The following is a 15852-nucleotide window of genomic DNA, read 5'->3' as shown; positions in this document are numbered from 1 at the left end:
TAACCAACGCATGTCGACCTTATTTCCTTTTTCCACATATTTTCAATAAAATCATCCTTTAACGACTCCGCCACCTTCACACAAAAGCATCTTTTGGATATTACGTTGTCCAAGAAACATTCAGTCGAAGAGTTAAATGACATATGCGAAGCGCTCATGGAAAAAAGTGCCTGCTCTATGGTTCGAGATCGCACTGTAGACCTACAAAAATCTTACTCAGCCCTTACAAATAATTTACAAGGTAAGTCAATAAAAATCCCACGCGAAATGGGTCAAAACGTTCTTCTTGAATAATTGTTTATTTTCTTATATTTTATTCAAACTTAAACTGTTGCTATTTTCGCAGGGCTTGTCTCAAAATTAGAGAAACATTGGATCAATCACACTGAATTTATGTACTTCAAAGATGAACTCACCAAATGGATAAACGACGCTAATAGAAAAATAAAGGATTGTCAAGATGCATCATCCGAGGACCTACCGAGCATCAAGACCAAAATCGCAGATATGCAAGAACTTTCTAACACTTCTTCGCAAGGCCAGAAACTATTTGAAATGCTCCAAGATTCATTTACAAAATCATCGTATCTCTACCCGGAAGAACGCCAAACGGAAATGTTCCAAAACATCTCTGAGCTTCGGGAAATTTTGGACAATACTATTATGAGTATGAACACAACAATTAACAACCTGAACACGAAATACAATCGTATGGAATTGTATAGCGAACTGTTTAAACGAATCTCCGATTGGCTGAATGCCACAGAAATGGTTTTCAATTCAACTTTTGAAACTAGTGGAGAAATGAGCGAACTTAAGACGCTTCTCGAAAGAATTAGGCATGTCGATACTGAGATATCTTTCAAACAGATCGACTTGAACAATCTTCAACAAGAAGCTGCAAATATTTTCGACCCTAGCCGTAGCTCAGTGGAGTTAGATAAGGTTGCCAACTTGCAGCAAAGACATGCCAAGCTTAATGAAAAATGTACGTTTACGATTAAAAAACTTGAAGTTGAATTGCAGGATCAAATGACGTACTATCAAAATCTACAAGATATTGAAAAATGGCTTCTGCAAATATCATTTCAACTTATGGCTCACAACTCATTATACATACAAAATCGAGAGCAAACTTTGGAACAAATAGCTCAGCATGAAAAACTGTTAGATGAAATACAGCGCTATCAAACTAACATCGACGATTTTAACATGAAAGGACAAAATCAAATCGACCGTTACTCTTCTAACGCACCTCAAAATAAAGCAATAATTGAAAACCAGATGAAAAACATAAAAGATAGCTATACTTCATTATTGAATACATCTATTCAAATTAAAAACAGATTACACGATTCACTCAATAAATTCGAAGAGTACGAGCAGACTCTGGATGATATACTCAACAACTTAGGAGGGATTGAATTAGGAGTAGAAGCGGCAAAGAAGGTGGCTTTTGTGGACTACGACGCAGGTAAAATACAATTAACGATGGCACAGGATTATCACAACAAACTACAGGTCGAAAAAAGTCGTTTGATTCACGCCATTCAAGCCTGTGAGGCAGCAACAGCCAGCATTAGTCGCCCAAGTTCTCCGATTGAAAACGCAAATCATGTTGTGCCTGAAAAAGAATTGATGGTGCGTGCTAGACTGGAAGACACAATGGATGATGTAAGTTGTTTTTGCCTATGTTCATCGATATGGTAGGGGAGAAGCAGGCTATATGAGCCAGAATACTTATTTAATCGCAAAATACTTATATAATCCAACATTATATCAAATATGTGCACATAAACTACAATACACATGCCTGCTGCAGGCATCTGTTTTCTATACGTTAGAGTAATTTTTATGTTGATTTCTATCAGTTTTCGAGAAAACGATGTTATTGCAACTGTTGTCTAAAATGTCGAACCTCAAACCGTGCGGGCTAAATGCGCCTATTTCTGTTTTGGGTAAAAATTTGTTTTTTTGGCAATATTTCCGGATAATTTCATTGAAAATGCTTGAAACTGATAACTTTCATACGACAAAGCTGCAGTTTTATAAAATGCTATGTCTTTTATCATTTTATGGAACAAAACAACCATTTATCAAATCCGTTTTGAGATCTTCAATTTAAAAAAAAATCAAGCACACACATATAGGATCTCAGTGAAACTTCGTGTTTCTTTGAAGAGATCTAAATTCTACTTAAGACTAAAATGACTACATCTTTCAAGGATATGATGGCTAGCATCTTACTAATGCTAACACCACCAGCCCACAAAAAAAGTACTATTTAATTTTTTTTGAGTTGGTTAATTCAGAGGATTTTTTCTTGCCAAAACGTATCACCCTCAAAATGCATTGATAGGATATGTATGTGTAATCTTGTCGGCCATTTCGTCAAACGGCCGTAGGCGCATTTAACCCTTTCCTTCCCACGGGGTTTTTCACGTTTTAAAAATAGAAATATTGATTTACAGCTTAAGTTCTAGAACAAAAGATGCATAATTGAATCCTACTTTAATGATCCTTTCGATAAATTTGGGTTTTGAGGTGGATCATATGTGCTCCATTGGGAAGATAACAACATATAGGGTGTAAATGAAAAACAGGAAATAATTGCAAAAAACATGGAATTTCATCACTTCATTGATCACAAACTAAAACGATCCTATTAGATAAAAAAAATCCTTTGGTATATGCATCCCTCGAAAGTCTATTTATTGAAATATTTGAAATTTTCATTTTTGCCTTGAACAATGGCCGCCATGACACTTTGCGAAAGGAAAACAAAACATGCCGTTTTTCGAGAAAATCACGAGCTTTTACAAATATTTCGAGTTATGTGGTCATTTAAGCAGATGAAATAACTATCCTGAAGCTAATTTTTTTGTTGTCGAAATGATTTTCATGAGTATTGATAAGAAGCTTCACAAGAAGAAAAGTACGTTTTGTTCCCAGTGTATCACCAGTGATCCACTTTACTTACTCAAAAATTTATATGTTTTAGTTGAAATCTAAGTAAACCATCATTTGATTCTGCTTGCATAAGCAACCTTCTGCACGTCAGTATTTTTATTTGAAGGAAATTATAAAAACTTGTCAAGTTATTGAACAACAAATGAAGACTTGATTTTAATTCGAAAAAAATCCGACTTTTTTGCAGCTTTTGATCTGCCAAGCAAAATCTAGCGAACTGATTTTCTTCAAACTTTGTGTAATGTTTCTTCACTCATATCTACACATTCGGTGAAAAATTGGTGTTGATCCAAAGCGCCCAGTTCAAATGCGAGCTGTGCAAAGTTGTGGATCACCTGTGCTACCATGGGAAGGAAAGGGTTAACCTGCAAGGCGCATTAAGGAACACTTTCCCTTAATGCTTAACCATATGTACATTTTAATGCGTAATTCATTTTTGCAGGTCCAACTGTGGATTGCAGACGTAATTCAAAAATTAAATAACTGCGAGCGTCTCCTAAAACAAAGAAATGAACTAGACCAATGGATAGAGAAGCAAACAACTGTTGTCGATGAATGGCGCTCGAAGCCTTGCAAATTCCGTCCTGAAGCAGCTGAACAAGAACTTCGCCAAATGAATGAGCTATCATCAAATATCTCCAGCAAAATAAATGAATGCCCGAAGAATTATGCTGACATTGAAGAGAAATTGTGTAACCTTCAGCTAAGTTTAAATGATGCGATCGATGGGAGAACTAAACAACAACAGCGAATTGAAATTTATCGGAAACACTATGCAGAAGGCCAGCGTTCATTGGATGATATCATACATCAAATGGACAATCTGGAGAAAGCACGTGATCTGAACTGCTCAAGCAAAAAACAGAAAATCACTGAAATTGACCAAAATTTAGCAAACAGTTGCGAAATGCTCGAAAGTTGCAAAAAAATTGGATTCGAAATAATGGAATTTTTGAGTAGCCTGGATTGTCAACACGTGAGTGAACAGTTGAAGTCTATAGACCGACGTCTTCAGGATGGCCAAAAACGACTACTCAGAAAACGAGACGCAATTGATTCCACTGATAGAACATTGAATAAAATCATCAACGATGCCGATGAAATTGATCAATGGCTTAAAGATAAAATGGAGCTTTTGATTAAACCTCATGTTCTAGACGGCGACATCAAATCTGCCGAAATCCACGAGCAACTTTTGAAAGGACTGTTGAAAGACACGGAATCGAAACATTCTCATATTGAAACGTTGAACAAGCGTTTTTCGGGAATCTCTAGCGATTTAGATGCTAATGAACGCCATTCATGTGAAAATAAATTTAAACATTTATCAAAAGCATCGAGTTCACTGAAAGCTGAAATTCGCAAGCAAATTGAGAAAAATGTAGACGATATTCTTTGTCGTAAGAATATGAGAAACAATTTAGAAATGACACGTATGTGGATTAAAACCAAACAAAACGACATCAACAAAATAGCTGATATTTTGCCACTTTTGTCGTCTAATCTGTCATCGGAGATCAAGTTATGCAAACGACATGAGCAAGCAATTTGTGAGTTTCAACAAAATGCATTCAACGATGTTACTAAACAAGTCAACGAGATCATGAAAGAGTGTAATGACAGCGGAAAAAACAAGCTATCTGAAGATTTTGATAAGATAAAAAATCAATTGAAAGATCTTTTACAGAGTTGCTTGTCTAAAATTAGCTTCATGGAAAGTGAACACAAAAAGCGAACCGAGTTCGAAAGCAAGAAAGATCAGCTGGCCAATTGGTTGTCTGAAGCTGAAACATTGATTTCTACTGATATTCGAGCCAATAGTTTGGCTGCACTAAAAGAAATAAAAACTAAATTTGACAATCTTAATATCCAGTTTGAAACCGCTAAATACCTACTTAAGGAACAAGATGCTTACAAATTATCAATAACACCTACCTTGAATGAGATGGATAAAAATAGTATGGGAAATCAGATAAAACTAGCCTCAGAAAAACTTAACAATCTCTCTCAAATAATGAAAACAAAACTTACTAAGCTCGATGAGGGCATACAAGAGTATGAAGTTGCTCTTGCAAAAATTCAAGGTTGTGCAGATTTTTTGCGAAAAGTTCAAACTCAGCTCAGAGATATGAATCGCACTGTTGCAAGTAAGATTGAAAATATACAGGATTTCTTGATCGCCTACGAAACTATTTTGGGCAGCTTGAAGGAAAAGCGCCATGAGATGAATACAATCCTACTAACTCATCTTCCTCAACTAAGAGAAAATGTTTCAAAGCTCGACGAAATGATAAATACTATAGAGGAGCAGCTGAGACGGTTGAAATCGGTGCTTCAAATGAAAGAACATTTCATTACAGTTATGAATGAAGTTGTTAAAGCCATAACAACTATAAATACCGATTTTAATGAAATCGATAACATGTCTCTCACAGTAGATGAACGTATTGTTAAATACAATAGCTTACTCAACCAAATAGAATCATGCTACGGTACATTAAGTTTAGCATCTGAAAAAGGTCGTTTAATAGCAAACGAAGGAACTGATCTTGATCGTCGAAACATTATGGACCAATTGCAATCCTTACAGTCACAATTAGATTCGATCAAACGAAATGTCGAAATTGAACAAGAAAAATACAAAAAACAACGTTTGTATCATCAAACAGTGGGAAAAGATCTTTCTGTTCTTCTAAACTGGTTTGCTGAAAACGATAAAACTTTAAAAAGCCGTCCCTTGTTTAGTGAGCATTTGAAGACATCATCAGAACAAATAGCTAAAGATGAAAAGTTGAGCTCTCAAGCTAGATCGAATTTGAAAATGATGGAGGAGCTATTAGACAGATTAAAGTTTGAATCGAAATTACCTCCTGATTTACACACACTGTCACAAAAGGCAGTTTCACTGATACACGATATCCCAGAAGAGTTGATCGCAAGACAAGAATATTTGAAACAGAATCATAAATACAGACAGATATATCACGAGAGCCTCCATGCAATAAATGTTTGGCTGCAGGAAGCTGAGCAGTATTTTGATAAACCAACATCGTTCAAATTCGATGAATCGCTGCTAGAAGCTGACATTCATGAGCTGGAGAAAATTTTACTTCAAGAAATTGACATAAAAAATTTGGCGTTCCATAAAATCCAAGAACAGGCCGACCAATTTTGGAATACTTTGCCACCTTCAGATCAAGAAAGATGTCTTGCTTCATTGCAATCCTTGAGAACTCGCGTAACAAATATATCACATAATGGAGCATTACGCCAAAACGAATTGCTTTCCAACAAAAACCTAGTGACTATATACTCTAATCAGCAGGTTAAATTAGCAGTATTTCTACGTGAGAATACTATGACCGGAAAAATATCAACATTACCTACCTTGAACGCGCGAATTGAACATATCGATGCCTTATTAAGAGCTTTCCAGGTAAGTTTAAGCTTTTAGCAAATATTCATAAAGTTTGCTCAAATTTTTATCGATGTCATCATAAATCGTTGTTTATACTAACCATTGAAAGACCATGTAAAAAGAAATGTGGAGTAGCTTTGGGCATGTTTCATAAGAGTAAGTCGATTTGAGGTCATTTTCGAATTTCTCAAACCCTGAGGTTTAAAAATTTTCGTTTTGGTTCAAAACTCATCAGAAGTAAATTTAACTTTAATGTTTGTATGGGAAAGTTTATTATTTTGTTATGAAAAATTTATGAAGGCCGTTTCAATTAAACTCACAACGCTATCAGGTACAAACGATACATAGTTTGACGAATTCTTTCATATATTTTTTTTTTCAAATTTCAGTGTTGCAGGTTTAATATAAAAGGTATATTCATATTTCCCAAACAAACATAAAAGTTGAAATTTAATCACGTTAACGTGACTTTGGATGTGTGGATAATCATGGTTGAGTTTTGAATCAAAACGAAGCTTTAAGACCGCAGAATGGGAGAAATTCGAAAACATAGGGATGAATCATCCAATGGGCGATGGAATCGAAAAGTTATCCTTTCTCTCCTTAAGAAAACCCCTTTAGAACTGTCAAAAGTTGGGTGAAATTATAGCTGCATCCCACTTGCACTAATGCAAAACCATCACCCAAATTCGTCAGCCCTTCCATCGCCTATAGGATGAAAATCCCTCAAAAAAAAAATTCGAAAATTTCAACTCAGTCGGAAGTAGGCCATGTGTTTTTGACATCGCACGAATTTATTTCGTGCTCCAGGAAATTTTTTCAAATAATAAATTAAATGCTAAAATATTCGTGAAATAGTGCATAAGTGAATTCCAGAGCAAATAATTAACGTGGCATTCGCAAATTATCCTGTGGCTTTAGGCACAAGTTGTGCAAAGATGCAACAGTGGAGTTTTTTTATTTGATGCAGTCAGTCGATAGAGCTGAATATCAATAACAATTTATGAAGTCTGAAAAGCTTCGGCAAAATTTTTTTTTAACAGTCACACGTCACATTACATATTTCAAGAAATTATTTATGTCATGATACTCGATTACCTTAGTCTTATAACTTTTTTGCTTGAAATTTATAGCTTTAAAGTTAATATGCATTTTCTAATGAGCATTTTCTACCGGGGAATCTAGCAGCGAATTCAACTCGATGAATTCAACTGAAAAATAAAGCTACAGCTTATCTTGTTTCGTCTGTCGATTTGGCCTATTGGTAAGGTGTCGGAGAGGTAATCTATAGACTCAAGTTGGATTCCTGTTTGAGGGGATTTTTTTTTGCACATACCATTCCTGATTGATTTTTTTATTGTTACATTATACGGCTAATAGCATCAAAACATCATCCGTCAAACAAAACACTAGAAACATAATGTATGAGCATGTGTTAATTCTTTGAATTCTACAAACAGACCTAGATTATTTTGTTATTGCTTTGTTTGATGAATCTACGCCTCACCGTTCAGTGCAATCACGATCACGATTTTTGTCATTTTTGTCTTTTTTGTCATTTTTGTCATTTTTGTCATTTTTGTCATTTTTGTCATTTTTGTCATTTTTGTCATTTTTGTCATTTTTGTCATTTTTGTCATTTTTGTCATTTTTTGTCATTTTTTGTCATTTTTGTCTTTTTTGTCATTTTTGTCATTTTTGTCATTTTTTTCATTTTTGTCATTTTTGTCATTTTTGTCATTTTTGTCATTTTTGTCATTTTTGTCATTTTTGTCATTTTTGTCATTTTTGTCATTTTTGTCATTTTTGTCATTTTTGTCATTTTTGTCATTTTTGTCATTTTTGTCATTTTTGTCATTTTTGTCATTTTTGTCATTTTTGTCATTTTTGTCATTTTTGTCATTTTTGTCATTTTTGTCATTTTTGTCATTTTTGTCATTTTTGTCATTTTTGTCATTTTTGTCATTTTTGTCATTTTTGTCATTTTTGTCATTTTTGTCATTTTTGTCATTTTTGTCATTTTTGTCTTTTTGTCATTTTTGATAAATGAAAAAAAAATCACCTCGACCAGGAATCGAACTCGAGCCTACTGATAACCTCACCGACATCTTACCAAATCCCAAGGCCAAATCGTCAGACGATTCAAGTCAAGCTGTAGCTCTATTACTCAGTTGACTTCATTGAGTCGAATTTGCTGCTAGAATCCCCGGCAGAAAACGCTTATTATGCCTTCATTAATGGTGCTCATACTGTCTGGGGGGGTTTCTCATTATGCCTCTTCAGTGACTGGTTTTTAGCTGTCGGCAAAAATTTTTAAAATGCATTTTTAAACGTTTTTATCTGCTTTTTCAAGTTTTATTCAATTAGTCAATAGACTATTTGAGTGTCTGAACACGAAACAATGATGTAATTCACATATTACAGCTGTTCTCTATGGTTAAATAAGCGTTTTCCTTAAGGTGGCCATTATGCCCCCATCTCTCCTATTGATATAAAAAATGTTTTTGGATTTATAATTTGTATCATAATTTGTATAAAATAACTAAAACGTTTTAATCAATTAATCGTAGAAAATTTGCTTTCACGTTAGTTTTCAGCTCTAATGGATAACAATTTGAAATTACCAGACTTATGTAAAAATTCAATAAAGGCAACTTCTTCATTTTTTTAATTAATAATTTCTAAGTTTGATGCATTAATTGGACCGCTTCGGAAAGTTGGAAATTTGAGAAGCTGTATTTCAGTGACAAAACAAACCAAAAGGTTTCATTTATCTTTTATTTTTATCATCCCATTTTCAGCTTCTGCTTATTACGTATCGAATTTATCACTTTTATTTTATTGTAGTAAATGTAGCTCTATTATTCCAGTAGAGTATCTTGCATCTCATTTTCTCGATATTTAGATCCAGCTCTCACATTCTACAACTATTTCTTACTTATTAATTTAGGTCAATTTTCAGAGTATCATCATTATCACGGACGTGTGACAAATCATAATTAAAAAAAATTTTTAATATTATTATTTATATTATTTGGGACATTTTAACCAACCTTTTAGCATTCGTGTCCGATTTAAAAAAAAAAGTGATTTATAATTAAATGATCTTTATAATATTAAATATGTAATCAATTAAACATTGCATATGAAGCGTTTGGCAGGGATCTCCACGCTTCATTCCTCCCTTTGCTCCAGTATCTTTCGCGGTGTTTACCACATGGTTGGCCTGGCCGTAGTAATCTCTGCAATGCATGTTTACATGTAACAGAGATTACGTTGAAAAGAAAAATGAAGGATGCAAGTCCTTTCATTTTCCAGGATGCTTACATGTTTTGGCCATATTAGTAGTAGAAGAAGAAGAAGAAGTAGAATTTCAACTCAGTCTAATTTTCTATTGCACTTGAAAAATTGGCTTCATATGTGTCGGTGGCTTGGTTTTATACTATGCCACATTACAGATGATACTCTCCTTAAGCCAATGCACCATTCAGGAAATAATATCTTTCGAGGGGCCCAGAATGACTATTAACTCATGTTTATTTGCAGTAAGAATTATACAGGGTCCGGCAATTGAAGTGCTACATTGGAACTAACAAATAATTTGATCAAAACAAAAACTTTTTCGTTCAAATTTAATACGATTTACATCAAAACAGATCATATTTTTAAAATCCATTGGCGCCTTTCGATATTTTGTCCTCGACCACTCCGTACTCGAAATTAACCCTCGAAAAAAATTCGCACACAAAAATTGGGACCTCTTTCCTTCGTAAGCCAATGCGAAGTTCTGATGAAAACCACCAACCAAAACCAAAATTAGGACGTGTCCACAGTTGAAGACATGCCGTAGAACTATTTTCGATTCGAAAATTGATTGATCTACACCTCTTCAGGTGTTCGGTTGATCTTTACCAGGAAAGTACGGGTGATTCCGATCCAGGCCTTTAATAAGACAGATTTCTGTCTTCTTGCGGCCTTTAATAGGATTGCATAGGTTCGTGATCTTTCTGGCAACCAAAATCTGTAGTTCTGTTTTTTCACGAACCGCTGTTCAAATTTCAAAATTAAAATTTCAAATTTCAAATTTCAAAATTAAAATTTCAAATTTCAAATTTCAAATTTCAAATTTCAAATTTCAAATTTCAAATTTCAAATTTCAAATTTCAAATTTCAAATTTCAAATTTCAAATTTCAAATTTCAAATTTCAAATTTCAAATTTCAAATTTCAAATTTCAAATTTCAAATTTCAAATTTCAAATTTCAAATTTCAAATTTCAAATTTCAAATTCAAATTTCAAATTTCAAATTTCAAATTTCAAATTCAATTTCAAATTTCAAATTTCAAATTTCAAATTTCAAATTTCAAATTCAAATTTCAAATCAATTTCAAATTTCAAATTTCAAATTCAATTCAAATTTCAAATTTCAAATTTCAAATTTCAAATTTCAAATTTCAATTTCAAATTTCAAATTTCAAATTTCAAATTTCAAATTTCAAATTTCAAATTCAAATTCAAATTTCAAATTTCAAATTTCAAATTTCAATTCAAATTTCAAATTTCAAATTTCAAATTCAAATTTCAAATTTCAAATTTCAAATTTCAAAATTTCAAATTTCAAATTTCAAATTTCAATTCAAATTTCAAATTTCAAATTTCAAATTTCAAATTTCAAATTTCAAATTTCAAATTTCAAATTTCAAATTTCAATTTCAAATTTCAAATTTCAAATTTCAATTTCAAATTTCAAATTTCAAATTTCAAATTTCAAATTTCAAATTTCAAATTTCAAATTTCAAATTTCAAATTTCAAATTTCAAATTTCAAATTCAAATTTCAAATTTCAAATTTCAAATTTCAAATTTCAAATTTCAAATTTCAAATTCAAATTTCAAATTTCAAATTTCAAATTTCAAATTTCAAATTTCAAATTTCAAATTTCAAATTTCAAATTTCAAATTTCAAATTTCAAATTTCAAATTTCAAATTTCAAATTTCAAATTTCAAATTTCAAATTTCAAATTTCAAATTTCAAATTTCAAATTTCAAATTTCAAATTTCAAATTTCAAATTTCAAATTCAAATTTCAAATTTCAAATTTCAAATTTCAAATTTCAAATTCAAATTTCAAATTTCAAATTTCAAATTTCAAATTTCAAATTTCAAATTTCAAATTTCAAATTCAAATTTCAAATTTCAAATTTCAAATTTCAAATTTCAAATTTCAAATTTCAAATTTCAAATTTCAAATTTCAAATTTCAAATTTCAAATTTCAAATTTCAAATTTCAAATTTCAAATTTCAAATTTCAAATTTCAAATTTCAAATTTCAAATTTCAAATTTCAAATTTCAAATTTCAAATTTCAAATTTCAAATTTCAAATTTCAAATTTCAATTTCAAATTTCAAATTTCAAATTTCAAATTTCAAATTCAAATTTCAAATTTCAAATTTCAAATTTCAAATTTCAAATTTCAAATTTCAAATTTCAAATTTCAAATTTCAAATTTCAATTTCAAATTCAAATTTCAAATTTCAAATTTCAAATTTCAAATTTCAAATTCAAATTTCAAATTTCAAATTTCAAATTTCAAATTTCAAATTTCAAATTTCAAATTTCAAATTTCAAATTTCAAATTTCAAATTTCAAATTTCAAATTTCAAATTTCAAATTTCAAATTTCAAATTTCAAATTTCAAATTTCAAATTTCAAATTTCAAATTTCAAATTTCAAATTTAAATTTCAAATTTCAAATTTCAAATTTCAAATTTCAAATTTCAAATTTCAAATTTCAAATTTCAAATTTCAAATTTCAAATTTCAAATTTCAAATTTCAAATTTCAATTTCAAATTTCAAATTTCAAATTTCAAATTTCAAATTTCAAATTTCAAATTTCAAATTTCAAATTTCAAATTTCAAATTTCAAATTTCAAATTCAAATTTCAAATTTCAAATTTCAAATTTCAAATTCAAATTTCAAATTTCAAATTTCAAATTTCAAATTTCAAATTTCAAATTTCAAATTTCAAATTTCAAATTTCAAATTTCAAATTTCAAATTTCAAATTTCAAATTTCAAATTTCAAATTTCAAATTCAAATTTCAAATTTCAAATTTCAAATTTCAAATTTCAAATTTCAAATTTCAAATTTCAAATTTCAAATTTCAAATTTCAAATTTCAAATTTCAAATTTCAAATTTCAAATTTCAAATTTCAATTTCAAATTTCAAATTCAAATTTCAAATTTCAAATTTCAAATTTCAAATTTCAAATTTCAAATTTCAAATTTCAAATTTCAAATTTCAAATTTCAAATTTCAAATTCAAATTTCAAATTTCAAATTTCAAATTTCAAATTTCAAATTTCAAATTTCAAATTTCAAATTTCAAATTTCAAATTTCAAATTTCAAATTTCAAATTTCAAATTTCAAATTTCAAATTCAAATTTCAAATTTCAAATTTCAAATTTCAAATTCAAATTTCAAATTTCAAATTTCAAATTTCAAATTTCAAATTTCAAATTTCAAATTTCAAATTTCAAATTTCAAATTTCAAATTTCAAATTTCAAATTTCAAATTTCAAATTTCAAATTTCAAATTTCAAATTTCAAATTTCAAATTTCAAATTTCAAATTTCAAATTTCAAATTTCAAATTTCAAATTTCAAATTTCAAATTCAAATTTCAAATTTCAAATTTCAAATTTCAAATTTCAAATTTCAAATTTCAAATTCAAATTTCAAATTTCAAATTCAAATTTCAAATTTCAAATTCAAATTTCAAATTTCAAATTTCAAATTTCAAATTCAAATTTCAAATTTCAAATTTCAAATTTCAAATTTCAAATTTCAATTTCAAATTTCAAATTCAAATTTCAAATTTCAAATTCAAATTTCAAATTTCAAATTTCAAATTTCAAATTTCAAATTTCAAATTTCAAATTTCAAATTTCAAATTTCAAATTTCAAATTTCAAATTTCAAATTCAAATTTCAAATTTCAAATTTCAAATTTCAAATTTCAAATTTCAAATTTCAAATTCAAATTTCAAATTTCAAATTCAAATTTCAAATTTCAAATTTCAAATTTCAATTTCAAATTTCAAATTTCAAATTTCAAATTTCAAATTCAAATTTCAAATTTCAAATTTCAAATTTCAAATTTCAAATTTCAAATTCAAATTCAAATTCAAATTCAAATTTCAAATTTCAAATTTCAAATTTCAAATTTCAAATTTCAAATTTCAAATTTCAAATTTCAAATTTCAAATTTCAAATTTCAAATTTCAAATTTCAAATTTCAAATTTCAAATTTCAAATTTCAAATTTCAAATTTCAAATTTCAAATTTCAAATTTCAAATTTCAAATTCAATTCAAATTTCAAATTCAAATTTCAAATTTCAAATTTCAAATTTCAAATTTCAAATTTCAAATTTCAAATTTCAAATTTCAAATTTCAATTTCAAATTTCAAATTTCAAATTTCAACAATTTCAAATTTCAATTCAAATTTCAAATTTCAAATTTCAAATTCAAATTTCAAATTTCAAATTTCAAATTTCAAATTTCAAATTTCAATTTCAAATTTCAAATTTCAAATTTCAAATTTCAAATTTCAAATTCAAATTTCAAATTTCAAATTTCAAATTTCAAATTTCAAATTTCAAATTTCAAATTTCAAATTCAAATTTCAAATTTCAAATTTCAAATTTCAAATTTCAAATTTCAAATTTCAAATTTCAAATTTCAAATTTCAAATTCAAATTTCAAATTTCAAATTTCAAATTTCAAATTTCAAATTTCAAATTTCAAATTTCAAATTTCAAATTTCAAATTTCAAATTTCAAATTTCAAATTTCAAATTTCAAATTTCAAATTTCAAATTTCAAATTTCAAATTTCAAATTTCAAATTTCAAATTCAAATTTCAAATTTCAAATTTCAAATTCAAATTTCAAATTTCAAATTTCAAATTTCAAATTTCAAATTTCAAATTTCAAATTTCAAATTTCAAATTTCAAATTTCAAATTTCAAATTTCAAATTTCAAATTTCAAATTTCAAATTTCAAATTTCAAATTTCAAATTCAAATTTCAAATTTCAAATTTCAAATTTCAAATTTCAAATTTCAAATTTCAAATTTCAAATTCAAATTTCAAATTTCAAATTTCAAATTTCAAATTTCAAATTTCAAATTTCAAATTTCAAATTTCAAATTTCAAATTTCAAATTTCAAATTTCAAATTTCAAATTTCAAATTTCAAATTTCAAATTTCAAATTTCAAATTTCAAATTTCAAATTCAAATTTCAAATTTCAAATTTCAAATTTCAATTTCAAATTTCAAATTTCAAATTTCAAATTTCAAATTTCAAATTTCAAATTTCAAATTTCAAATTTCAATTTCAAATTTCAAATTTCAAATTTCAAATTTCAAATTTCAAATTTCAAATTTCAAATTTCAAATTTCAAATTTCAAATTTCAAATTTCAAATTTCAAATTTCAAATTTCAAATTTCAAATTTCAAATTTCAAATTCAAATTTCAAATTTCAAATTTCAAATTTCAAATTTCAAATTTCAAATTTCAAATTTCAAATTTCAAATTTCAAATTTCAAATTTCAAATTTCAAATTTCAAATTTCAAATTTCAAATTTCAAATTTCAAATTTCAAATTTCAAATTTCAATTTCAAATTTCAAATTTCAAATTTCAAATTTCAAATTTCAAATTTCAAATTTCAAATTTCAAATTTCAAATTTCAAATTTCAAATTTCAAATTTCAAATTTCAAATTTCAAATTTCAAATTTCAAATTTCAAATTTCAAATTTCAAATTTCAAATTTCAAATTTCAAATTTCAAATTTCAAATTTCAAATTTCAAATTTCAAATTTCAAATTTCAAATTTCAAATTTCAAATTTCAAATTTCAAATTTCAAATTTCAAATTTCAAATTTCAAATTTCAAATTTCAAATTTCAAATTTCAAATTTCAAATTTCAAATTTCAAATTTCAAATTTCAAATTCAAATTTCAAATTTCAAATTTCAAATTTCAAATTTCAAATTTCAAATTTCAAATTTCAATTTCAAATTTCAAATTTCAAATTTCAAATTTCAAATTTCAAATTTCAAATTTCAAATTTCAAATTTCAAATTTCAAATTTCAAATTTCAAATTTCAATTTCAAATTTCAAATTTCAAATTTCAAATTTCAAATTTCAAATTTCAAATTTCAAATTTCAAATTTCAAATTTCAAATTTCAAATTTCAAATTTCAAATTTCAAATTTCAAATTTCAAATTTCAAATTTCAAATTTCAAATTTCAAATTTCAAATTTCAAATTCAAATTTCAAATTTCAAATTTCAAATTTCAAATTTCAAATTTCAAATTTCAAATTTCAAATTTCAAATTTCAAATTTCAAATTTCAAATTTCAAATTTCAAATTTCAAATTTCAAATTTCAA

At 27.6% G+C, this 15852-nt stretch overlaps 1 protein-coding gene across 4 annotated transcripts in view; it reads left to right on the top strand.

Annotated features, from left to right (window-relative positions):
* The window catches only part of LOC129749056 (muscle-specific protein 300 kDa), a 65499-nt gene that overhangs the window by 32149 nt on the left and 17498 nt on the right, over window positions 1–15852 (top strand). For all 4 annotated transcript variants that reach the window (XM_055743879.1, XM_055743880.1, XM_055743881.1 and 1 more), the window contains 3 exons: window positions 88–241; window positions 347–1674; window positions 3413–6406. In XM_055743879.1, the coding sequence (XP_055599854.1) occupies window positions 88–241; window positions 347–1674; window positions 3413–6406 (4476 nt within the window). The remainder of the gene's footprint in view (window positions 1–87; window positions 242–346; window positions 1675–3412; window positions 6407–15852) is intronic.

The sequence above is a fragment of the Uranotaenia lowii genome, chromosome 2 (genome assembly GCF_029784155.1).
Source record: "Uranotaenia lowii strain MFRU-FL chromosome 2, ASM2978415v1, whole genome shotgun sequence".
Taxonomy (NCBI): Eukaryota; Metazoa; Arthropoda; class Insecta; order Diptera; family Culicidae; genus Uranotaenia; species Uranotaenia lowii.
Note: the sequence above shows the minus strand (reverse complement) of the source record. Positions and strands in the feature narration are given on the sequence as shown.